Raw genomic sequence first — 26,780 nt, forward strand, 5'->3', positions numbered from 1 at the left:
TGAACAGCCAGACTTTGAGAGAGGAGTAACAGGCTGGGAACCCTGAGCTCACATCCCCCTCAGCACAGTACCATGCTTTTCTTGGATGACCCTTTCTCCCTCTCCCCATCTCTTTTTTACTTCTCTGCCTTGGACTGGATGGCTCTCTTCTCCGGCCTAAAAGCACCCCCTAATGCCCATTTATGAGTGGAGCAATATTTTTCTCCCCACTATTCTCATGTGCTTCTGCGATTCCTACTACTAGAAGGTGGCATGGTCAAACTCTTTTGCTGCACTGCGTTGTTATTTTTTAAAGAGGAATAAAAAGAAGAGGAGGAAAAAGGAAATTAAAAGGAGAGGAAGATGGCAGATTCCTGCTGTGTTGAAGGCAGAACTTAAAGCCAGAGTTTCTTTTGATGTCTTCTCTAGGCTCTTCCTTTTTTCATCCAAAAAACATTTTTTTGAACACCAGTAAATGACACACGTTTCTAGGTTCTGTTTCTTCGAGTAAGGTGTAATTTGGAGAGTTGGGGTAATGTGGGGCATGTTACAATTACTCCCAACTTTTAAAAAATTTATTGATTGAGAGAGAGAGAAACATCATTTGTTGTTCCCCTTATTTATGCATTCATTGGTTGCTTCTTGTTTGTGCCCTGACCTGGGATCAATATCATAACCTTGGGGTATCAGCATGATGCTCTAAACAACTGAGCTACCCAGCCAGGGCACTCCCAGCTCTTTTAAATTTGTTTTTAAAAGTACAAAATTAATATGTGTCCATTGTAAATAAAAAATACAAATACATAAAAAGGAAGCCCTCACTCCCCTTTTCTCTCAATTTTACTCCCCAGGAATAACTCATATGAGCAGTTTGGTGTGTATTGTTCCAGACCTTTTGGGGAACACATGCAAACACAGCTAAAAACAGGATCATGCAACATGTATTAGCCTGGAAATTAGCCTCTCCCAGCAGTGTTAAACTGGCTTAACTCAGGCCAATGCTGCCCAAGGGAGTCTGAGAAAGTGCTGTGTGTAACTACGAGGTAGTGTCTACCACCAGAGGCCTGAGTTTTATGGCTAAGTTGTACATGTTGAATGCTTATTAAATGGGAAACATGGGCTTCCTTGCATTTAATTGTTCCTTCCTTGTAAGTGGGAACTGATTTGAAAATGTTGTAAGGTCAGCTCTCTCTCTGGCCTTCCTCAGCATATCTCTATGGTTCACAACCTCAGCACACATCTGTTCTATGTTCCTACCTCAGCACACGTAACAAATATTGTCTATGTGCACATACCCTGAAATGTTCTCTGTAGTCAAAAAGTACTCAAGAAAGCACGTCAGAATGCCAGGGAGTGAAAGGGATGTTGCCATAGAGATAACCTTATATCTTAAAATTTATTTTTATAAGTTACTTGCCAACTTTGATTTTTGAGCATGATTAATTACTCATTACTTGAGACATATATCACAACTGATTGTAATGTACGTTAAGCCATTAACACAAGTGAATCCCATAATTTAAATTCTTTATCAAAAGCCAAACTTGGGGCTTATTTAACAGCACAGCATTTCCTGATTTACACATTCATGTGTCAGACATTAAATTGAGCACCTGCTCTATGCCAGGCACTGAACCAGGTGCTGAGAAAACAAAGGTGAACAAGACATCATCCCTGTTTACAGCCTAATACAGTGGTCCTTGAGCTTTACTGAGAAGCACCTAGGAGCTCGTTAAAATGAAGAGTCTGATTCAGTAGGTGAGGAATTTGCATTTTGAACAAATACTCATAATAATTCCTCAAGTGTTTGGGATGGACTCATTTGGGAAAACACTGGTCTGTACACAGAGAAAGAAGCTCAAAATCATGTAAGGGGTTCAGGATCAGGGGCTTTTTTTCTATGCTTGATGTTTCCTGAAATAAGAAGTACATGCACATCATAAGGTATTCCAAAAGCTGAAGTTAGGGTGACCCACTGAGAATGACTTGGGTAGCCCAGCTGGTGTGGCTCAGCAGTTGAGCATTGACTTAACCATCCAGGAGATCGCAGTTCGATTCCTGGTCAGGGCACATGCCTGGGTTTCAGGTTCGATCCCCGGTGTGGGGGGTGCAGGAGGCAGCCGATCAATGACAACTCTCTCATCACTGATGTTTCTATCTCTCTCTCTCTCTCCCTTCCTCTCTCTGAAATCAATAAAAAATGTTTAAAAAAAGAAAAAAAGAGAGAATGACTTGAGTAGATTCAAAATGCAGAAGAATGCAGCTTTCTATAAACAACTTGTCAATATGTAGTTTTCAAAAGATTCCAAATCATTAATCTATTCACTTACCAAATATTTATTGAGTGCCTACTTTGTCCCAGATACTGCAGGGCATGTACTTCTCTTTAAAGCTCCTCCTATGTCCTATAGTCTGTTACTTCCACTTCTCAGAAGCACTACTCTGTTGATTATTGCTCTCCTTTTCCATGTCCTCAATCTCTTTTTCTGATGGCTCCTTCCGTTTAACACCTCTTTTGTCTGAAAAATAAAAATGTGTCTCCTCTTACTATAATCATGTTCTATTCTCTTCTCCATAACACTTTCAGTTAGGATGCTTTTGGCTGCAAGTAGCAGAAAACTCAACATACATTGGCTTAAATAAAAGCATCTGCTGGCTCACGTGACTAAAAAGTCCAGAAGCAGGTCTGGCTTTAGGCAAGGCTTGATTTGGCAGCTCAAATGATGTCAGAAGGGACCTACTTTCAGTTCTTGACTCTGCCTTAATCCTTGGTGTTCCACCCCACTCACACTCAAGCAATTGTAGGTTCTCTCTTTATGGTTGCAAAATGGCTTATATTCTCCTACATTACCAAAGGAAAGATAGAGGACCTCAGAAGCCTCCAAGGAAGCAGGAGGAAGCTACTTCTTCCTAGAAGGCCCCAGTAACTCTTTGGTACTGACTGGATTAGTTGTCAATTTCTGAACCAATCCCTGGGGCCGAAGGGATGGGCTGTGCCAATTGGATTAAGCCAGTTAGATCAACCCTCGGACCTGGATTTGGAGTTTAATGCCATCCAAATCATGTGGCTGAGAATGGAGGAGGCGCAGTTTTCTAAACAATATTTGGGGACATGGTACTAAAAGGAGAGGAAATGTCCACTATAAGAGCCATGCATCTGAAAGTATAAGCCCTGGTCACGGCCATATTCTCTCATCTTCCACTTATTTTGACTTCAGATCCTGCAGACTGGTTGTCCCTGTCATACCATGTGATCCTCAGTATACTAGAGTCGCTCAGGAATGTTTCCCTCCAGGTACTTCTACATGGACATTTACACCTAGAAAGTCACGTTTTACATACAATTGGGAGGCAGTTGCAGCTAAAACAGGTGGCTTCATTTCAAAATGAAAGTACCAATCTTGCGTGGGAATAGAAAGCAGATCGAATACTAAATGTTACAGTGAAGTAGTAGAAGGGGGTGAAATCTCAAAGGGGGACAAAGGCTTAAGGACTGAATCTTAAGAAACCTCACATTTAGGGGATGAGGGAGACAAAATGCTGAATAATGCCCTACTGGTTAATACCATCAGAGCCAATATTACCTGGATCTTCTGAAGGCCTAATCTGTGGCAAAAATTTATAGTTGACTTAATCCTACTTTCCCTATCATGTTTATTAGTTTCTGGCTTTCACACGCTGACAACTTCAGGAGTAATTCAGAGTTCTCTATTATATAGGACTACACTGTCCAATATGGTAACCCCTAGCCACATGTGGCTAAACTTAAATTAGTTAAAATTAAATAAAATTTAAAATTCAATTCCTCAGTGACACTAGCCATATTTCAAGTGCTCAATAGTCACATGTGGCTAGTGGCTACCATACAGAATACTGACGTATGGAATTGATATAGAACATTTCCATCATCACAAAGTTTTATGTGTTTAGAAGCTCTCTGCATATTTATCTGTATTTCCCATTGGGTCTATTACTATTAAAATAGAAACGTGACCTCAAATTGGTCATTCTAGGCCCTAGTCAGGTAGCTCAGTTGGTTAGAGTGTTGTCCCCATATGCCAAGGTTGCGGGTTCGAACTCTGGTCAGGGCACATACAAGAAGCAACCAATGAATGCACAGATAAGTGGAACAACAAATCGATGTTTCTCTTCTCTCTCAAAAACCAATAAAATAAAATTATTTTCACTTTTATTTTAAATATATATCTTTATTGATTTCAGAGAGAGGAAAGGAGATGGAGAGAGAGACAGAAACATCAATGATGAGAGAGAGTCATTGATCGAGCCCACAACTGGGCATATGCCCTGACCGGGAATCAAACCCTGATCGCCTGGATCCCAGGTCGACGCTCAACCGCTAAGCCACGCCTGGCCAGGCAATAAAATTTTTTTTAAAGTTGGTCAAGTGAAAAGCACCCAGAGGTGCCCTCTGAAAATGGCTCACTATTCACTTGACCCAGAAAACCCCATAAAATCATGCAAATCAAGAGGCTCAAATCTCCATGTTCACTTTAAGAACACTTGTGAACCTGCCCAGACCATCAAGGGTAGGCATATTCAAAAAGCCACCAAGTATCTGAAGAATGTCACATTACAGAAGAAATATGTGCCATTCTGTCATTACAATGGTGAGTTGGTAGGTGTGCCCAGGGGAAACATAGGGCTGGACACGGGGTTGGTGGCCCAAGAGTGCTAAATTATTGCTGTACATGCTTACAAATGCAGAGAGCAATGCTGAACTTAAGGGTTTAGATGTAGATTCTCTGGTCACTGAGCACATCCAGGTGAGCAAAGCTCCCAAGATGTGGTGCAGAACTTACAGAGCTCATAGGTGGATTAACCCATACATGAGCTGTCCCTGCCACACTGAGATGATTCTTACTGCAAAAGAGCAGATTGTTTCTAAGCCAGAAGAGGAGGCTGCACAGGAGAAAAAGATATCCCAGAGGAACTGAAGAAACAAAACCTTATGGCCCGGGAGTAAATTCAACATAAAATAAATACTAAGTAAAAAAAAAAAAAAAAAGTTGGTCAAGTGCCCTAGCCAGTTTGGCTCAGTGGTTAGAGCATCGGCCCTCAGAGTGAAGGGTCCCGGATTCAATTCCGGCCAAGGGCACGTACCTCAGTTGCAGGCCCAATCCCTGGCCCAGCAGGGTAATTGTGGGAGGCAACCAGTTGATGTGTCTCTCTCACATTAATGTTTCTCTCTCTCCCTCTCCCTCTCCGTCTCCGTCTCCCTCCCCCCCACCCCCCCCACCCCCCGCCCCTTCCACTCTCCCTTCCAATCTCTCTGAAAAAGCAATGGAAAAAATATCCTCAGGTGAGGATTAAAAAGAAAAAAGGTGGTCAAGCTGTATACTTAGAGATAGTGGCAAAAACTGGGATATATTCTTTAGGATTAGGGACATTGTGGGTGATAAACCCCCATGAGCAATAACTTAAATAGGAAAAAAGTTTATTTTTCATGGTAAAGTCCAGATGTAGGCAATCCAGGGCTATTTTAGCTTCTCCAATTCACAAAGTCCTCAAGGTCCCAGGCTCCTTGTTTTCTTCTATTTCTGCAGAAAGTTGCCCTCAACCTCATGGTTCGAGATGGAGTTTTAACTGTTATTTCCAAATTCTAGGCAGTAATATGAAAGCAAAGGGGAAGAGGGGGAAGACCCATGCCAGCTGTCTTTTAAGGAATCACATGACATTTCCAGTCCCATTGGTAGCTGCAAAGGAAGCTGAAAATGTAAACTTATTCACGTGATCTGCTAAATATTCTATTACAATGAAATGAATGAAAAAGGATTATCAGGAAACAATGAGTAGTTTTCCCTGCAGGGCTCGACTGCTGAATATGAGGATTAGGTTAGGAGATGCCAATCAGGAACTGAAGCTATTAAGTCTGTCCAATCCTTGCACCCTGGCCAGTGAGGTTTAGCCAAAGACCTGCCTGAAGCAGACTAAGACCTGAGCCACAGAAAAAGAACATGTCTTTTTATTTTTACTTTTAGGTTTTTTAATTGATTTTTAGAGAGAGGAAGAGAGAGAGGGAGAGAGAAACATCAGTGTGAGAGTATAACAATTGGCATCTGCCTGCATGCCCCCTACTGGGGATGGAACCTGCAACCTGGGCATTTGTACTGACCAGGAATCAGCCGGCAACCTTTCCATGTACAGAACGCAGGACAGTCAATCAACTGAGCCACACTGGCCAGAGCTTGCTGTGTGTGTGTGTCCCCAGACATTTATTAAAGTGACATCACAAAATGCTTGGTCTCAGAGCTGCGCATAGAAATATCACCAAAGGAAGGATAGACAATTCATTTTGTTTAATGGAAAGTTCCCTTGAACACTGCCAGCTCTTTCTAATTAGTTGACTCTCCTCACCTGTCTGTCTGGACTGCAAGGTGGACTTCCCCATCAGGAGGGACTGTCCCAGATAGATGTCTTGAATCTCAAATCAGGCCCATTTTTCTGTTGTAGATGAATAAATGGTCATTCTGGTTTGCCATTTCTCCTCCTGTGAAGTTGCTTGGCAAGAACTAATCCTCTGAGTAAACAGATAAAATCAAGTTCCTGGATCATCAGAGCAGAGAACTAATCCTGGATCTGTAGTGACACCACCATGACCCAAAATTCCCATGAGGTAATTTCCTTTTCTAAAATCATTTATTTCCCTTGCCTGGATCATGCCCTGATCATCTTTAAACTCTGAAGGAACTCTATCAAGATATGAAGTTGCTGAGTTATTTGCATCCTGCCTGAACTACTGCAATATTATTTTGCTGGCCTGTGTCACTTCAGCCCTTCCTAAAGGTTTTCATGAAATTTGTCCTTTGGCCTCTTGAGGCAGTACCCACTCTGTGTCCAAATTTGTGTAGGTTACTGTAGAAGACATAATTTAAAGTATATGACAAAATCACTACCCTCAAGATTTTTACCCTCTTGTTGAAGAGAAAAGGCTTGTACATAAAACAATGAACAGTTTTGTCAAGTTTATAATCTAGTTTTCATTTGAATGTAATTGTCAGTATGTATAGCATAAAGAATCAGTATTATAGGATGTCAGAAGGAGAGCCATCATTATGAGATAAACACATTAGGGAAAGTTTTTAAGGAGAACAAGGGATTTAAGGTGTGTTCTGAATAGGTGCAGTCAATGTATCAGTGAGGACCTATTGGTTGCAAGTGATAGAAACTAAACTCATTAATTTAGGTAAAAGGAATTTATTGGTGTTTGGAAGTCAAGGAAAGACTCAATGGCCAAGCCATGGCAAGACAACTGATGCAGCTGGGCCTCAGGAACAACTAGAATTAGGAAAATAAATGCTGACTGAGTCTTCTTTTACCCTCTTATTCCCATTTCTCTCAGGACCTTTATTTTATTATGATGCAAACCAATTTTCTTCACAATATTAGTAGGTAGCTCAGGAGCTCCACAAGAGCCACCAGGAATAAAAGGACTCTTTTCCAGTTTTTGTTCAGAAAATTCCTGGGAATAACCTGATTGGCCCAATGCAGACCAGGTGCTTACCACTGTACCAATCAGCTAGAGTGAGGGGAGTCACGTAAACATCTGAGACCAAATTTATGGGATGCAGAAGAGGGAGGAATGCTGAGCAGAGAAAATATTAACTCCATTATGAGGAGGAATGAGCGTGGTTTAGGTAGATACCAGCTTGGATGAGAAATTGAGGATAAGTATGAATATTCTAGATAGAGTAGGATATTATGAAGAGTTTAGAATTTATGCAGTGGCACACCTGGAGGCCAAAGGAATATGGTGTTTAGCTCTGGGTGCTACATTTAAAAATGGAAATAGACAAACTGTTATGTTCAGAGTAGGGCAGTCAGTAGACTGAATGTAAGTTGTATAAGAGCAGTAACTATCCAGGTTTCACTGGGTTTGGAAAGAAGGAACAAAACGTCAAAAACAGCAAAGAGAGCTCAATAGGATTTAGAGTGGATGAGAGGAGGTCTTGAGGAGAGAAGCCAAGGATAACCAAATGTTTCCAGCTTAGAAGAATGTGGGCATTTACAGACATAGGGAAGACGGGAGGAGTTAATATGGGTAATTCAATTTTAGACATACGGCATTTGAGATGCTAGTGTATATCTCACTGCTGAAACTGCTATGGAGAGATTGAAAATGTTTACTGGGGTGCAGGGAATGAGATTATCACATTGTCTTTAACTCATATCTCATTGATACATAACTCATAACTCATATCTGAAACTAGAGAAGAGAAAGGCGCAGGCTGGGCTTTGGAGACCACCTCATTGAAGGCTGTGGGAAGAGAAAGAAGTCAGTGAAGGAGGCAGCTAGGGAAGATTGGAGGAGGTAGGAGAGCTAGGCAAGTGTAGAGGCTAGAGATGTCAAAGCAAAATTTCAAGAAGGAAGAGGCGGTGGTGTGGAAACGAGTAATGGAGGCAACTTGGAAAAGGCAATTATATTTGGCGAGGTCTTTTCCGAACCCTGGAGAGTAATGGTGTTGACTGCCAGGGGTTACAATACTTTTCGATTCAAGCTTAGCCCTTAATTCCTGCTAACACTATACCAGGTGCTGGGGTCCTGCACAGTCTGGACCCAAGAAGCTCACAGTATGTTGGAGGAAGTGAGAAGTAAAGGAACAATTAAGATACAATATTCAAAATGCTTAAACAGCAATGTGCACAAGATTTAGAAGCCCCGCGGAGTGGGCGACCCCAGGGGCCGGGTGGGGACACGGCGGGGAGGACGGTTTGCTGTCCAGGTGCGTGCTGGGTCTCCAAAGATTCCGTGAGGGCAAGTCCAGCAGAACCGGTTCTGTGAGGTCAAAGCTCATGGGCGGCTGGGGGTGGGGGTGGGGGCAATGGGGCGCGAGGCGAGGAACGTTACCAACAGCAGGGTCCTATTTGAAAGATGCGGGATGGAGTCTGCAGCATGAAGACGGGATGCAGGAAAAGACGAAAAGCTTGTCTAAATTATCCCCTTTTTCTCACATGGGGCAGAGAAGAGCAGGAGTGGTGGAAGCCGCGCTTTTCGGAAAGCTAGTCAACCAAAGCCTCGGGTCGCCTGGCTTGGGAACCCCGTTAGTATTCCGGGGCCTCCGCACCGGGCCGGAACTCTAGTGTCAAAACTCGTGGTTTGGCGCCGGGATGTGAAAGCAGCTGGACTTACACCGGGAAGGCGGAGTACCCGGTGGGGAAAAGCTGGGGACCCGTCGGAAGCCACTCTTGAGCTTGGCGGGGAGGGCATGGGGGCCTTCGCTGGCGGTTTGTCTGTCCAGGACGTGCGTGGGCGATAGAGCCCTAGCAGGTGAGGGTTGGGGGACCACCTCGCCGCAGCATGGCCCGGACCGCTCCCGCGCTCGGACTGGGAGTTTATCGCCAGGGCTCTAGAGTTAGTTTTGCCACTTTCTAGCTGTATGACCTCGGGCAATTTTATCTTGGAACCTCCATGTTCTCATCTCTGTAATTGGAATAATAATAGTACCTTTCTCAGAGTTGTTGTGACGAGTCAATGGAAATACACTTAGAACAGCTTTTGGCACATGGTAAGCCCTGGATATATCATCTTTGTAAAGCCTGCTCCATTTAGTTGCGTGGGTTATGTCGCTGTCAAAAGTCATCAACTTCGGGCTGGGATCATCCGTTAGCGGATTTGACTTTATTGGTTAAAATATGAAACAAAACATTTATAATTAAAGTTGTATTATTAGAGAAGTAACAACACTACTGAGTGTTTGGAAAATAGGGTGAATGTTACACAGAATCCCATCATCCTACAGGAGACTAAGACTTTTATCCCCCCCCCAAATATTTTCTGTACTTTTAAAATTTTATTTTGACGGTACATTTATTAAAGCTGGGGACAGTGAGACAAAGAAGGGCTTAGCATACAAGAAGCGACGTAGAGAGACTAGGCGGGGCTGCTTCTGCTCTTTAGAAAGGTTATGGGGAAGAAGTGAGCCAAGTCCAGGCTACTCCCAGCTCACTGGAGAGTCAGAGAAAAGGGGTACTTGGAGGCAGGTTCAGGGGATTAACCTGGGACAAACTGCTGCTGCCAATTGCTCCCTGGTTGCAAGTCTCTTGGGGGGGTGGTGCTTACAGTTTAGGAGATGCATGCCTGTGGGGGAAGAAGAGGGGGAAAGGAAAGGCACTAGTGTGCTCCTGGGACGGAGAGTGCCTCTGTACATTTTTATATTTCTGTTAACATACATGGTTTGGCATTGCATAGTTTATTTCTTTTTAGGGGAAACTGGAACAGGTAGGAGAGGGGACTATCTAGTCTTCCTGGTTCTGGCAGCACTTATGAAATGTTGCTAGGAGCAAAGTTGTTATTTACTAGAGCTATAGAAGTTATATTGCTAATGCTTTACATATAGAGAGGCAGCAGCATCGAGTGGAAGGACTTCAGTCCAGTGTTCTAGCTTCCATACTGGTTAGCAATGTGAGTTTAGGCAAGTCACTTCATCTGTTGGTATCTTGTTTCCTAGAGAAAGGAAATATCTACCTGCCTTGTCTTACAGGAGTCATATACGCATTAAATGAGATAATATGTCAAAGTGATTTGAAAATATTAAGAGCAGTATTTAAACATGATGGTATTAGTGCTACTGTTGTTTAGTTTCTATCTTTTGAGGAGCTCAAGTAATGACTAATAGTCAAAGCCTTGTTACTCAGAGTGTGAACCTTGGACTAAGAGCTTGTTAGATATGAAGAATTGTGGAGATCTGTTAGACTTACTGGATTAGAGACCCCTCATATAGCCATCATTCCATCTGATCTTCAGAAAAATCTCTTAAGGCAGTAAGGGAACTGTTAATGCAGCCTTACCCCCAAGGAAATGGAGACCTCAAAAGATCAACTACTTTACCTGAGGGTAAGCAGCTTTATTAGGCTTAGCATATCAAATTGCCAGTATTCACAATGCTCAGAACCTAATAAGAGGGCAGAGCCAGGTGTTACGTCGAAGTTTTCTGATTCCATATTCAGTGCACACTCTAAGTCCCTTTTTTTCCCCTTTTTCTTTTTTAATCCTCATCCGAGGATGGATGGATGGATGGATATCTATCTGTCTATCTGCCTGTCTATCTATCTATCTATTATCTATCTATCTATCTATCTATCTATCTATCTATCTATCTATCTATCTATCTATCTATCATTATCTATCTATCTATCATTATCTATCTATCTATCTATCTATCTGTCTATCTATCTATCTATCTATCTATCTATCTATCTATCTATCTATCTATCATCTATCTATCTATCATCTATCTTTATTGATTTCATAGATTGGCTGCCTCCTGCACACCCCCTGCTGGGGATCGAGCCTGCAATCCAGACGTGCCCTGATCCGGATTGAACAGCCATCTCCTGGATCATAGGTTGATGCTCAACTGCTTAGCCGCTGAACCACACCAGCTGGGAGAGAAGCATCAATAGGTTTCCCCTCGTATGTGCCCCAACTGGGGATTGAACCCACAACTGGGGATTGAACCCACAATTGGGGATTGAACCCACAACCTTAGGTATGTGCTGTGACCAGGAACTGAACCTGCAACCTTTTGGTGTTGCAGGTGTTTGGAGAAAGATGCTCCAACCAACTTGGCTGGGACCTTTAAGTCCCTCTTTTTACGGACTGCTAACATGTCAGTTAGCTTAGGTCCTGGAGTGAATTAGTTGAATACTTTATTTTAGAAACCAATTATTTCTTTAAAAATCCAGTTCCGGCAGAGTTGCCAAAAAACAAAAACTAAAAACAAAGCAAGCAAACAAAATTCAGAATAAAACTGTTTTAAAATGGACACAATCTTGCCCGGCCGGGTGTGGCTCAGCGGTTGAGCGTCGACCTAGGATCCAGGCGATCAGGGTTCTATTCCTGGTCAGGGCACATGCCCGGGTTGCTGGCTTGATCCCCAGTCGAGGGTGTGCAGGAGGCAGCCAATCAATGACTCTCTCATCATTGATGTTTCTATCTCTCTCCCTCTCCTTTCCTCCCTCTGAAATCAATAAAGGTATTTAAAAATAATAATAATAATAAAATGGACACAATCTTTTGACACACATACTTGAATTATTTTGGGGTTGATTAATCATAAACTCCATGAAGGGGCCCTGTGTTTATATTTATTTTGGTATTTTTTTCACAAGACAGTGGGATGCATTACATACAGTGCAAACAATAGTTTCATAGTAAGTCTTGGGTAAATGTTTATAGAATTAGAAAATAAGTTCATAATACGTAATCTATGTTGAGTTTGAAATTGTGATGTATTTTTTTGCTACACTGGTAACTGTTCAATGTCTCTTCTGTTATAGGTAGAATTGGGCTATTTGCTGAAGCTTTTTTCTCTGGTAGCCTAGGGAGAAATTTACATTTTGACTTTTTCTTACCATGGCTTTGGTTCACAAATTGCTGAATGGCACTTGTATTCTCAGAAAATGCCTGAAGCCAAGTGTTACCTCGTGTCCATTTCTGAGCACTCACTTTGCAGACTATTGTTCCAGTAGTCTTCAGAAACCAGTGGCTACTTCTGGCAAAGCTTCCTCTCAGAGGAACACTGAAGGGGGTTTGCAAGATCACCAGAGAGAAGTTGCTTTGGATATAACTTCTCCTGAGGAGAAGACTGAAGTTAGTTTTGATAAAGCAATTAAAGATGAAATAAAGGACCATTTTAGGCGTTTGAAGGATGAGATTGTGAATCATTGGATAGGGCCTGAAGGCCGCCCTCTGCAAGAGGTCTTGCTGGAACAAGCCAAAGTTGTCTGGCAGTTCCGTGGAAAAGAAGATTTGGATAAGTGGATAGTGACTTCGGATAAGACAATTGGAGGCAGAAGTGAAGTGTTCCTGAAAATGGGCAAGAATAACCAAAGTGCACTGCTGTATGGAACTCTGAGCTCTGCAGCACCTCAGGATGGGGAGAGCGGTCGCAGCGGGTACTGTGCAATGATATCCAAGATTCCAAGGGTAGGTTAGGCCCAGGAGCCTGAGTTTTCTAGTGAATTGGGGTGAACTTCATTGACACCAAGAGCTTTTGTTTCTGTAAATGAAAACACCTGTATGGGGTTAAATAACCACTAGGCACAAGTGTAAAGCTGAAGCACAAGGGGGAAGTGGTTCCTGAAGACGGATTACTTGTTTCTGGGCATCACTTTGGCCCCAAGTGACGCATTCTTTTTTTTATTTTTATTATTATTACTTTTTGTCTTCACTCAAGGATTTTTTTTTTTTTTTTTTTTAATATATCTTTATTGATTTCAGAGAGAGGAAGGGAGAGGGAGAGAGAGAGAGAGAAACATCAACGATGAGAGAGTCATTGATCGGCTGTAGCCCGCAACCCGGGCATGTGCCCCGACCGGGAATCGAACCCTGATTGCCTGGATCCTAGGTCGACGCTTAACCACCGAGCCACGCCCGGCCGGGCTCGAGGATATTTTTTCCATTGCTTTTTCAGAGAGAATGAAAGAGGGGGAGAGAGACCGAGAGAAACATCGATGTGAGAAAGACACATTGATTGGTTGCCTCCAGCGTGCGCCCCAACCAGGGCTAGGGATTGTGCCTGCAACCAAAGTATGTGCCCTTGGCTGGAATTGAACCTGGGACCCTTCAGTCCTCAGGCTGATGTTCTAACCACTGAGCCAAATCGGCTAGGACCAGAGCCGCTCATTCTTATGTTTGAGGTGCCTTGAGAGTTTAGACGATTGATGATGATCTGGGGAGATTGACATCTCTAATGTAGACCACAGACCCTGTGATGGCTAGGGGTTCCTTAGAGTGGAGGTAGGATCAGCCTGTGGCTTTTTATTTATTTTTATTAAAGTAAAATTAATTTTAGAGTAGTTTTAGTTTTACAGAAAAATTGCAAAGTAATACAGAGAGTTCCTGTATGGCCCTCACCTACCTTCTCCAATTGTTGTAATCTTACATTGCTGTAGTACATTTGTCACAACTAAGAAAACAGCATTAGTACATACCTATTAACTAATTCCAGACTCTATTTGGATTTCACTAGTTTTTCCACCAGTATTTTTCTGTTCCAGGATCCCACACTACATCTAGTTGTCATGTCTCCTTATTCTCCTCTTGTCTGTGAGAGTTTCTTAGTCTTTCCTTATTTTTCATGAGGATTTGAGAAATACTGGTCAGGTATTTTGTAGAATGACCCTCAATTTGGGATTTTCTGATGTTTTTTTCTCCTGGTTAGACTGGGGTTCTGGGCTTTTAGGAAGAATGCCACAAAGTTAAAGTATCCTTCTCATTGCATCATATGAAAGGTACATGCAATGCCTGGCTGGGGAGCTCAGTTGGTTAGAGCATTGTCCTGATACGCCAGGGTTGAGGGTTCAATCCCAGGTCAGGACACACAACAGGAGTCAACCAATCAATGCATAGATAAGCGGAGCAACAAAAATAGACGTTTCTCTCTTTTTCTCCCCCTTTCTCTCTAAAGTAAATTTAAAAAGATATTTTTTTTAAAAAAGAAAGAAAGGTATGTGCTAGCAACCTGACTTATGACTGATGTGTTAGCCTTGATCACTTGGTCAAGGTAGTGTTTGCTGGGTTACTCCATTGTTCAGTTCCTTTTTTTCTTTCTTTTTAAAGCAGTTTATTGATTTTTAGAGAGAGAAGAAGGGAGAAAAACATCATGTGAGAGTGCAACATTGGTTGGCTCCCTCCTGCATGCAACCCAGGCATATGCCCTGACTGGGAACCGAATTGGCAACCCTCTGATGAACGGACGATGCCCAATCGAGCCACACTGGCCAAGGCTTTTTTTCTTTTTTCTATACCATGCTCTTTGGAAGCAAGTCACTAGGTTCACCCTACTTTCAAGACGGGAAGTGTGTGGGATTAAGTTGTGTCTCCTGGAAGGTGTAGTATATACATAAATTACTTGGGATTCTTCAGAAAGAAAGATTTGTTTTTTCTATCATATTTACTTACTCATTTAGTATGACTCACACTTTGGGTTATAATCCAATAGTGTGCTATTACTTTGTTGCTGAAATTGTTCTAGCTTTGGCCATTGGGAACTCTTTCAGGTTGGCTCCTGTCCCTTTGATCTGCCCCCATCCTTTTTTTGTTTTGTTTCGTTTTTTAATATTTTTATAGAGTTTCATAGAGGAAGGGGGCGGGGAGAGAAACATCAGTGTGAGAGCGAAACATTGATCAGCTGCCTCCTACTTGCCCCCCATCAGGTATCCAGCCTATAATGCAGGCATGTGCCCTGACCAGGAATTGAACTGGCAACTCTTCTGTGCCTGGGATGATGCCCAACCAACTGAGCTACACTAGCCAGGGCTCCATCCTTTGGTTTTTGAGCACTTTTTGGCTCTACAAGATGTCCTAGTTCCCCTGTCCCAATCCTAGAATAATCCATTTCTCGAAAGAGCCCTGTTCCTTTTTTATGGAGAATGTCATTAGAGACCAATATTTGGGCAGTGAGGATGCTTGTTGCTACTGGGTTGACACTCTGTCTAGGACATCTCGGTGGGCATAGCTAGGAAGTATATGTATACATACCAACCTATACATGTGGAAACACATGTCTGTAATTATTTCTATATTCATACTATGCTAAATATGAATTCATACCAATGTTCTCACTCTAATTCAGTACCATGAGATTTAGTCTGCCTTCCCCCTCTTGCTTCTGTAACTTCCCTCTGTAACAGTGGGAAACATATCCCCCCCATTTACCATTCGTTTACTTATTAGATTAACCCCAATATACAGCTTCAGGATTTTTAATGTGTAACCCTGTGAGACAACTTTACCAACTAGAATACAGTGTTTATGTATGGTTTCTTTTGTCTTTAGCCTTACAGTTTCCAGTAAGAAAATTATTTTGCAAAATTATTTAGGTCAGTTCCTTTATCTTGCCACTGGTCATATGTCTTTTTGCAAATTTGCCGATCAGGTATTGTTTCAGGGCTGCCCTGGACAGGTTCCCATGCCTGGCCTTGGCCACAGGCCCTGGTTGTTTGCTTGGATATTTTGCTTTAAGGAGAAAAACAAATGTTAGGAATAGTATTTGGCTCCCTCTGTTCAGATAATAATGAAAAAGAAAGGTAGGTATTCTTTCAGAGGCAACAAATTATGCATACAAATTATGCAAGATTTTTTTCCCCCAGGCACTGAAAATACACAAAATGGATTTGATCAGTCCATAGTAGGAAATAGTTCTATGGCTAGATATGCACTGTGGAGTAATAGAAAATGTTGATAACATTTATTAAGTGTACCTTGCCATTCCTTGTGCTGATTAGTTTTTTGCATTATCCCTTTTGTCTCTTACAACGATATTGTAAGGTATGATCATCCCAATTTTACAGATGAGGAAACTGAGGCTTGGGGAGATTTAGTAACTTGTCCAGAGTTATACACCTAGTAAATAATAGTTCATCACTGTATTCTTGAAATCAGATTACCTCTGAGATTGCTATAAATAAACACCTTTGGAAATTAATACCAAATTCCACTTTGAAAGAGAGAGACAGTATAGGTAGTTGTTAAGAACACAGATTTCGGAGTTAAACAGTATTGAACTTATCACTTATTAGTTGAGCGCTCAGTTTCTTCACCTATAAAATGGAGTACAATAGTACCTATTTCATAGGCTGTTATGAGGATTAAGTTATGCATGCAAAGTGTTTAAGTTTTCAAAAGGTGGTAGCTGTTGTTATAAAATATCAATTTTAAAACTTGAGCTCTTTCATAGTTTTCTAATTTATGGGAAGGCAGTTGTCATTAAATGACCCACTCAGAAGCCATTGCTCCTCATGACCAGGGAAAGAAAGTACATAACAGTAATTCTTTTCCATTCAGTGATACAAGTAAGTGCCTACCCCATGTAAATACTGTCCTATGCCAATCATGTCTTGAACATTACCTTAGAAACATATAACTATGTCAGTATTTTGTACTAAAATAAGAATCACTTGATTTATCTACCTCCTGTGATAGAGCTGAAAAAGAAAAATGGCTAGTGGATCCTTTTTGTTGCTACTAAAGGCGATGACTCACATTTTGCTAATAGTGGAAAATGAGGTGAAATTAACTTTCCTTTCTGTACCCTAGGGTGCTTTTGAGAGAAAGAAGTCTTATGATTGGTCTCAGTTCAACACTCTGTATCTCCGTGTCCGTGGAGATGGTCGGCCTTGGATGGTGAATATCAGAGAGGACACAGATTTGGTTCAGAGGAAGAATCAGATGTACAGTTACTTCATGTTCACCCGTGGTGGGCCCTACTGGCAGGAGGTCAAGGTAACAGCACAAGTCTTTACTGTATATGAAATTAGGTCTTTTGAGATCATGATGACACTGTAGTTTTTTTGGTTTTGTTTTGTTTTCTTTTTTTTTTAAATATAGCTACATTGATTTCAGAGAGAGGAAAGGAGAGGGAGAGAGAGATAGAAACATCAATGATGAGAGAGTCATTGATTGAGCCCGCAACCCGGGCATGTGCCCTGACCGGGAATCAAACCTTGATCGCCTGGATCCTAGGCCGACGCTCAACCGCTGAGCCATGCCGGGCTGGGCGGGTTTTGTTTTCTTATTAGTTCCCCTTGGAAGGTGTGGGAAAGGAAAGAAGGAAGAGGACCTGGGGGCAAGATTTACATAATTGATTTTTTCTTTGATTAATATAAATGTTATCTTATTAACCAGAAAATATTTTTGATAAGGATATGGGCAGGTGCATGTTAAGTCATGGGCACATCTCTGCTTTGTGCCTAAGTAGATGTTTCTTTTTACGTTTCTGCTGTGTCCTTTCTTTAAGGCAACTCTACTAAGCTGGTGTCCCTACTAAGCTAGTGTCCCTAGCTTAGTAGAGAGGCTTCCTTAAGAGGAATAAATACTTCATACTTTATAGACATCAAAATTTTTATTTCTTGGTAGTATAAGGCAGCCTTATTTTGTAAGTGAGAAGAGCTTTGAGAAGGTAAACGACGTTAACCAGGAGGAAAATAAGTGGAAATTCAGAGAGGATTAAATCAAGTGCCTATTCCTGTCTCCTGACTAGTGGAGGTTTTTAATCCTTAAACTCAAAAGAAAGTATTTTACTTATACTTAAACCTAATGCTTATCCTGGATTCCTTTCTCCCTCACCCCACATCCAACCTATTAGTAAATTCTGTCATGTCTACTTCTAGAATACATCCAGAATCTGACATTTCTAGCCATCTCTTCCACTCTCATCCTAGTCCAGGCTTTTGGATTACTGCAGCAGCAGCTTTATCGATTTCCCTTTGTCCTCTTGCCCCCTTAAAATCCACTCTCCACACAGCAACCAGAGTGAACTTTTTAAAGTGTAGCTCAGATTATATCTCTCACATGCTTAAAATCCTCCAGTGATTTCCACTTACAGTTAGAATGAAGTCTAAATTCCTTAACATGGCCTACCGGGCCTCCAATATCAGACCTGTCTTCATCTCCAGTCTCCCCTCCTACCTCCTTCCTCCACACTGGCCCCTTTTCTGTGTCTAACTCAACAATCTCAATTCAAACTCAACAATCTCAATTCTATTTCAGACCTTTTTTTTCTTAAATATGTCTTTATTGATTTCAGAGAGAGGAAGGGAGAGGGAGAGAGAGACAAAAACATCAATGATGAGAGTCATTGATTGGCTGCCTCCTGCACATCCCCTATTGGGGACTGAGCCTGCAACCTGGGCATGTGCCCTGCCCGGGAATTGAATCTCAATCTTCAGGATCATAGGTCGATGCTCAAGTGCTGAGCCACACCGGCTGGGCTATCTCAGACCTTTTGCCCTTTGTGTTGTATCTCCTGGTATGCTTTTCCCCTCATATCTACACCGGTTTCCTCTTTTGTATCATTCACCTCTCAGCTCGAGAGTTGCCTCACAGAGACCTTTCCTGGTCCCTCTAGCTAGAGTTGCACCCTCTAACCAAGTCACTCTCAATAATATCACCCTGTTTAATTTTTTCATCAGTAGAACTTACTGTGAAGTAAAACAATTTTGTTCATTTACTTGTTTCTTTGTTTATTGTCACTCTCTACCCTGCTACCCTGGAACATAAATTCTGTAAATTCTCAGAGCAGGGACCTTGTCTGTATGGTTCATAGCTGTTTTCCCTGCACCCAAAACTGTGCCTAGCATATAGTAGGTGCTTGAAACATATTTGTGCACTAATACAGATATATAACCAAAAAATTATTATATATGTAACACCTGTATATAAGTAATATATAATTAATAAACAAAACAAGTATTTCATTATAGAAAATTTGGAAAATTCAGAAAAGGAAAAAATATCTTGTTACCACTACCGAGAAATAAAATACTATTTTAATTTTATTAAAATTTTTTAAATATGTTTTTATTGATTTTAGAGAGAGGGAGGGAGAGGGAGAAACATTAATTGGCTGCCTCCTGCACAGCCTCTACTGGGGATCAAGCCTGCAACCCTGGTTTTAATACAAACATTTAAAAAAATGGTACTGTGCCAATGCTGTTTTATAACATATATTGTACACTGAACTGAATTTTGTATACAACTTTCTGTTGAAATATATTTCTACATAATTTTAAATAAATGCATCTTTTATTACATAATAGAACACAATTTAATCTCCTGTTGTTATAATTTAGATTGTTTTTGAGTTTTTCACAATTATATCAAACTCTGAAGTAGACATCCTTAATTATTGTCTTATATTCCTGGAAATAAAATTCCTAGAATAAATAATATGTACATTTTAAAGTTCTTTGATGTACATTGCCAAATTATTCTCCATTATCACTGCTATGTAATTGTTAATGATTATTCTTTCCCAAAAACACATGTGGCCCTAATCTTTGGCTAGAAATAATAATTGTTTCCAACAGTTCTCTTTAAATTATTAGGGGAGCCCGGCCAGGTGTGGCTCAGCGGTTGAGCATCAACCTGGCATCCAGGCGATCCAGGTTCGATTCCCGGTCAGGGCACATGCCCGGGTTGCAGGCTCGATCAATGACTCTCTCATCATTGATGTTTCTATCTCTCTCTCCCTCTCCTTTCCTTTATCTGAAATCAATAAAGATACATTAAAAAAAAAAATTATTAGGGGAAGTGTTAGGGATTTAAAAAAATTAAATGTTACTAATTGCTGTTCACTTCCTCATTAATAATTCTTTAGTAAACAGAAGTGAGATATGCAAATATTTACTCTGGTGACAGAGAGAAAAGATAGAGGAATATTATGTATATTAGTTAACTGTCACCTGTAGAGAAAAAAACAACTATTTATCCTTTTCTTTTTTACTTATTTTATTTTTATTCTGGTAGGAAAATTTTGTATTGAGTGATAGAATTTTGTTACCCTGTTATCCCTTTAATCAGTTCTTGAAAATGCTTGTGACACCCAGTGAATCTCATTTTTACTCTGCCTGAATTATAGGTAAATCTCTGTGACTTTGTTTTCCTTTTTTTTTTAAAATTTATCTTTATTTTTGAAAGTATTACAAGTGTCCCATTCCCCCCCCCCCATTGACCCCTTCCACCTCTCCCACCTCCTCCCCAGGCCTTCACCCCATTATTGTCTGTGTCCATGGGTTATGCATATATGCATATAACTTCTTCGGTTAATCTCTTCCCACCTCCCCACCCCCCATTCCTTCTCCCTTTGAGATACAACAGTCTGTTGCTTGCTTCAGTGTCTCTGGGTCTATTGTGTTTGTTAGTTTCTTTTGTTCATTAGTTTCTTAGAGAAGACCCTTCAACATTTATGTAGTACTGGTTTGGTGATGATGAATTCCTTTAGCCTTTTCTAATCTGTGAACCTCTTTATCCGACCTTCAGTTCTAAATGATAGTTTTGCTGGGTAATGTTTGTTGTAGGTTCTTGCTTTTAATTACTCTGAATATTTCTTGCCACTCCCTTCTGATCTGCAAAGTTTCTGTTGAGAAATCAGCTGTCATGTGGGTGCTCCCTTGTAGGTAACTGCTTTTCTCTTGCTGCTTTTAAGATCCTCTCTTTAACCTTTGGCATTTTAATTGTGATATGTCTTGGTGTGGGCCTCTTTGGTTTCCTCATGTTTGTGACTGTCTGTGCATCGTGGACTTGTAAGTCTATTTCTTTCACCAGGTAGAGGAAGTTTTCTGTTATATTTCTTCAAATAGGTTTTCAATTTCTTGCTCTCTTTCTCCTCTTTCTGGCATCCCCATAATAAGAATATTGGGCATCTTGAAGTTGTCCCAGAAACCCCTTACACTGTTTTCATATTTCTGGATTCTTTTATCTTTTTGCTCTTCTGGTTGGATGTTTTTTGCTTCCTCATATTCCAAATTGCTGATTTGATTCTCAGCGTCCTCTACTCTCCTGTTGATTCCCTGTAAATTATTCTTCATTTCAGTTTGTGTAGCCTTCCTTTCTCACTGGTTCTTTATTGTGTTATTGATGATTTCACTAGTTTCTTTAATAGTCTTACTAAGACCCTTGAGTATCCTTATAACCATTGTTTTGAACTCTGTACCTGGTAGTTTGCTTGCTTCCATTTCATTTACTTCTTTTTCTGGAGATTTCTTCTGTTCTTTCCTTTGTGACATGTTTCTTTGCCTCCACATTTTGGCTGCTTCCAGATGTTTGTTTCTATGTATTAGGAAGAGCTGCTGTGTCTCCTGGAATTGGTAGAGTGGCTTTGTGTGGTAGGAATCCTGTAGGGCCCAGTGGCTCAATCTCCCCAGTCACCTGAGCTGGGCCTTCTAGGTACTCCCGTGTGGGTTGTGTGCACTGTCCTGTTGTAGTTAAGCCTTGGTTGCTATTGGTGTCACTGGGAGGAATTGACCCCCAGGCCAATCGGCTGTGAGGACCAGCTGCAACTACAGACGAAAAGCTGCTGTGCTGGAGACACCCCTATGGAGCAGGATTTGCTTCAGTGGGGCTTTGGTGCTCACCAAGTGTGCCCCTTGAGTGTGTCACTCATGGATGTGGTAGGGTTGTAATCCAGCATGGTCTAAGCTGACCACCAGGTGCACTGTCTCTGGGGGTCCTAGGAGGTGCAGCCTCTGCCTATGCCCTGCCCCGGGCCACCCAGCATGAGCTACACAGCAATTCGTATATGGCTGCTGCTTGTGCTGGGCTTGGAGGTGTCCAGGAGAGGGAAACCTATGAACCAATGCAGGCTGCCATGAATGCCAGGCCTGGGGCCAGCTGCTACTTGATTGAGAGATTTTAGGGAAGTCCTAAGCATGAGGCTTGAGAGGACACTTGCATAGAAAAGCCACTGGAAATGGCCTGGATGAGTAGGGAGGGGTGGGGTCTCCTGGAATTACCAGGGCAGGGTGAAAGGTATGAGTCAGGTTGATGGAGATTCAGATATGGTGCCTGCCTGCCAGCTCTGTGGGGTAAGGGCTTGTCAAAGAAACAATGGCCTCTGCAAGCTCTTTTGTCTGGGAGAAAGCTGCCCCCTCCAGCTCTCTTTCTGATTCCAGGCAAGTTAGTTCCTCCCCAAATGTCCCAGGTTCCTTTGAAGCTGCTGCCCAGCACTGGAGCTCTGAGGGATCGTGTCTGAGTAAATCTGTGTGCAGGCCGTTTAAGAGGAGCTGCCTGGGATTCCAACAGCCTCTGCATCCCTCAGCCCCAATCCCCGCTGGTTTTTACAGCCACAAGTTGTGGGGGACTTCTGTTCCCAGCACTGGGACCCTGGGCTGGGACCGCTCATTTCTCCGGGAAACCTCCACCGCTGAGATATTCCTCCCACTTTTCAACCCCAGGATGTGGGCTGCGCCCGTGTCTCTTCGTGATTCAGCTCAGATTCTAACCCATGTCTCTGCCCCTCTACCAGTCTCAATGTGCTTCTTTAGTTCCCTAGTTGTAGGACTTCTGTTCAGCTAGATTTCAGGAGGTTCTGAATGATGGTTGTTCTGTATTTTAGTTGTAATTTTGATGTAGTGGTGAGAGGTGGTGTGGGTACTGTGGTTACTTACGCCATGACCTTGTGGTCTCTCTCTATCCTTTTCTTTTTTATGCAAGCTTTAGATTTAATGTTCCTTCTTAGCTTTATTTTTTTCCAGGCTAATTTTTTTTGAAAAATCTGTATATTTGTATCTTACTTTTTGACTAATAATATATTGTGAAGGTATTCTTCTCTTTTGCTATTAGAAAAAGCTATGTCTTTATGTATTTATCAGAGTTTATCTGAAATATAAATTACTAAATGTGAAATTGGTAGGTCAAAGTTATGGCATTTCAGATTTTGTTAGACAGTGCTGTCAGCTTTCTATTGCTACATAAAAAACTTACCATAGACCAGCCGGGTGTGGCTCAGTGGTTGAGCATCAACCTAGGATCCTGGTGATTGTGGTTTGATTCCTGGTCAGGGCACATGCCCAGGTTGCGGGCTCGATCCCCAGTAGGGGGTGTGCAGGAGGCATCTTATCAATGACTCTCATCATTGGTGTTTCTCTCTCTCCCCCTCTCCCTTCCTCTCTCTGAAAGTAATAAGGATATATTTAAACACACACACACACACAAACTTACTATAAACTTAGCAGTTTCAAAAACACATTTATTAGCTCATAATTCTGTAGGTCGTAAGTTGGGACACAGTAGATCTGCGTTCAATGCTCAGGATCCTATAAGGCTGTACTCAACATGTTAGCTGGGCTGTCTGTATTCCTTTCCAAAGGCTCTGAGGAAGAATCTTCCAAGCTCATTCTGGTTATTAGCTAAATTTAGTTCCTGTGATTGCAGGGCTGCTGTCCTTCTTTCTTTACTGGCTGTTAGCTAGGAGCCACTCTTAGCTCCTAGAAGGTGCCTGAATTCCTTGCCATTTAGTTGCCTCCATCTTCAAAGCAGTGGAATATCCCTCCCACCCCATTGAATCCCTTCAAGCTTCTAATCTGTCACCAGTCAGTCCCTTTGATGGGATCAAGTGATTAAGTCAGGCCTTATACAGAATAATCTTCCTTATATAAAAGTTCCTTCATAGCAACGCTGAGATTAGTGTTCAAATACCTCAAAGAAGGTGTGTGTACACTAGAAGTTGGATGTCTTGGGGGCCATTTTAGAATCTGCCTACCACAACTGCCAGCTGCCATCTGAAAGAGTTGTAATAATTTGCACTCCTACTACAGTGTACAAGTGTCCTGTTTCTCTCCACCCCCATTTTTCTATTGAGTTGTTTAATCTTTTTTTAGTTATATATCTGTGATCCAAATGACTAGCCACTTGTCATAACTGCATATATAATTTTAGAATTAAACTATTATTCTTTTATCATTGCAATAACATATAAATGCCTCAGTTACTTACATTTCAGCTATGAAGTAAATGGTTTCTTTTTTCAGATTCCTTTCTCCAAATTTTTCTTCTCTAATCAAGGAAGAATCCGGGATGCCCAGTTCCAGCTTTTGCTTGACAAGGTAACATTTTCCTCTTTTATTCAGAACTATGTTCTCTTTAGGGAAACAGAACTCCTGAGGATGAGTTCAGTCCATTTTTGAAGGCTGGCAAATAAAAGATGGAAATTCCTACTCAAGGCTACCCCTGTAATACCCGGACAGATGTTGACACAGATCTATCCTTTGAGCCAAACCCCCATCCTGGAGAATTTCATTATGGTCTTCATTTTATTTTAGCTTTAAAGAGAACAGTATTAAGAGTTCAGGAGAGCTTCAGAAACCTGCACTAGACACCCTTGTTGTCCTCACTACTCTTAAGTGGCACTACATTAAAGGAGAAGGAAAGGACGTAGAATGTGGAAAGAAAAGCAGCCCAGTATTCCCTCTTATAATTTGCTACAGCATGTGAGAACTATGGTATATTTGCTCAGGGCTGAGAGTATAAGGACCCAGCTATAGTAATCCATGGAATTTTAAAACTCTAGCAACATCAGTATGCAATTTTGATCAATTTCTCTATTTTAAATTTAGATCTCTTCTATTGGATTCACCCTGGCTGATAAAGTGGATGGTCCATTCTACCTGGAAATAGATTTTATTGGAGTGTTAACTGATCCAGCCCACACAGAAGAATTTGCTTATGAAAATTCTCCAGAGCTTAACCCAAGACTTTTAAAATAGAGGTCATGTGGTAGTTTTGTATTACTAAACTAAGGGTAATAGTATCCATGATGATTCAGAGACAAAATAAAGTATTTCATTAATGGCATCTGATCAGTGGCTGGTATATATTCCCTAAGACAAAGCTAAATGCTGCTCCTAAGAGGGACCTTATAGAGGGAAACCAGGTTCTAAACTGTACCTTAACTTAGAGAATACAAGTACTATACTGATGCAGAGATACTATGTAAATAACTTTTTGGTTAGAATGATTCCTATTAGAAACAATTCCTGCATGGTTTCCAAAGCAAGAAGTCTCTGAGATGACTGTTGATGGACTTCTACCACTCTATTCCTTATAGGTTTCTTCTGTTTTCCAACCCATCTTTGAGGAAGGGAGACTGCTAAAAAATATTGATACTATTGAAGTCACAGAGAAAAGACATACCTACTGTCTTAGTCTGCTAGGGCTGCTATAACAAATTACCATAGACCAAGTGGCTTAAACAACATACATTTACTTCTCACAATTTTTGGGGCTGAGAAGTCCAAGATCAAGGTACCTGCATATCTCTTGAATGCACCAGATGGTGAGTGCCCCCTTCTGGTAGACCTGTGAATATTTGAGTGTGTGGGTAACATACCTGTGTTTTTTGTCTTAATATCTTTATTGATTTCAGAGAGAGGAAAGGAGAGGGAGGGAGAGAGAGAGAGAGAAACATCAATGATGATAGAGTCATTGATCAGCTGTCTCCTGCACGCCCCCTACTGCAACCTGGGCATGTGCCCTCACCAGGAATCAAACTGCAATCTCCAGGATCCTAGGTTGATGCTCAACTGCTGAACCACGCCCAGCTGGGCTCATTGGTTGATTCTTGCTTGTGCCCTGACCAGGGATTGAACCTGCAACCTTGGTATATGAGGACAACACTCTAACCAACTGAGCTACCCAGCCACGGCCACAGAGTTTGCCTGTCTTAAATGTACAAGTCAATGGTTTTTAGTATATTTACAGAATTGTGCAATCTTTACCACAAGGTAATTTTAGAAAATTTCCATTGGCCTAAAAAGAAACCCCAATGTCCCTTTGTAGTCACTGTCCATCCCCACCCCCAGCCCCTGGTAACTACTAATCTACTTTCTCGATGCTTATCTTCTTTGGATATTTCATATAAATAGAATCACATAATGTGTGATCTTTTGTGTCTGGCTTCTTTTCACTTGGCATAATGTCTTTGAGGTTCATCCATGTTGTAGCATGTTATCAGTACTTGGTTCCTTTTTAAGCGCATAATTTTTTTAATCAATTGATGGAGAGTTATTTTCTCCATTTTTAAAAAAATGTTTTATTGATTTGAGAGAGAGAGAGATAAAAACATCAATAATGAGAGAGTCATTGATCAGCTGCCACCTGCACGCCCCACTGAGGATCAAGCCCCCAACCCAGGCATCTGCCCTGACCAGGAATAGAACCATGACCTCTTGGTTCATGGGTCGATGCTCAACCACTGAGCCACTCAGACCAGGCTTTTCTCCACTCTTTGGTTACTTCAGATAATACTGCTATAAACATTTTCGTATAAGTTTTTGTGTGGGCATGTGTTTTCATTTCTCTTGGGTATATATACTAGATGTAGAATTGCTGGGTCACATGGTAGATGTGCATTTAACTTTTTAAAGAAACTACTAAACTGTTTTTTAAGGTAGTTGTATAATTTTACTTTTTCAGCATCAGTGTATTTGACAGCTACCCTAAACTTTCTTGATCGATCTGATCTCTGCCTCTTGATAGCAAAATCTAAGTTTATTAAGCTCCC

General features: G+C 41.4%; 1 protein-coding gene and 1 long non-coding RNA gene across 3 annotated transcripts; one reads left to right on the forward strand and one right to left on the reverse strand.

Moving 5' to 3' along the window:
- Positions 1 to 2,155: 2,155 nt before the first annotated feature.
- LOC148094152 (uncharacterized) lies at positions 2,156 to 8,968 on the reverse strand. Its single transcript, XR_015715310.1, has 3 exons — positions 8,846 to 8,968; positions 6,355 to 6,441; positions 2,156 to 2,498 (listed from the first exon to the last, which is right to left on the reverse strand). It is a non-coding gene; the product is annotated as an uncharacterized LOC148094152 (long non-coding RNA).
- A 261-nt stretch (positions 8,969 to 9,229) lies between these two features.
- NDUFAF1 (NADH:ubiquinone oxidoreductase complex assembly factor 1) lies at positions 9,230 to 25,699 on the forward strand. 2 transcript variants are annotated; one of them, XM_087822223.1, is made up of 5 exons: positions 9,230 to 9,265; positions 12,277 to 12,925; positions 17,039 to 17,224; positions 24,250 to 24,324; positions 24,835 to 25,699. In XM_087822223.1, exons 2-5 carry the CDS (start codon positions 12,353 to 12,355, stop codon positions 24,982 to 24,984), a joined length of 984 nt encoding a protein of 327 aa, XP_087678349.1. In that variant the 5' UTR covers positions 9,230 to 9,265; positions 12,277 to 12,352; the 3' UTR covers positions 24,985 to 25,699. The 2 variants fall into 2 exon arrangements, with proteins under 2 accessions (XP_087678349.1, XP_016075933.1); XM_016220447.2 differs by lacking the exon at positions 9,230 to 9,265 and adding an exon at positions 9,280 to 9,503.
- Positions 25,700 to 26,780: the final 1,081 nt, after the last annotated feature.

The sequence above is a fragment of the Miniopterus natalensis genome, chromosome 1 (assembly GCF_054644295.1).
Source record: "Miniopterus natalensis isolate mMinNat1 chromosome 1, mMinNat1.hap1, whole genome shotgun sequence".
Taxonomy (NCBI): Eukaryota; Metazoa; Chordata; class Mammalia; order Chiroptera; family Miniopteridae; genus Miniopterus; species Miniopterus natalensis.

Coding starts and splice junctions, on each gene's coding strand:
- NDUFAF1 (XM_087822223.1), top strand. CDS start 12,353: ATGGCTTTGGTTCACAAATTGCTGAATGGCACTTGTATTCTCAGAAAA. Junction 12,926..17,038: donor TGATATCCAAGATTCCAAGG/GTAGGTTAGGCC, acceptor TCTGTACCCTAG/GGTGCTTTTGAGAGAAAGAA. Junction 17,225..24,249: donor CCTACTGGCAGGAGGTCAAG/GTAACAGCACAA, acceptor TTCTTTTTTCAG/ATTCCTTTCTCCAAATTTTT.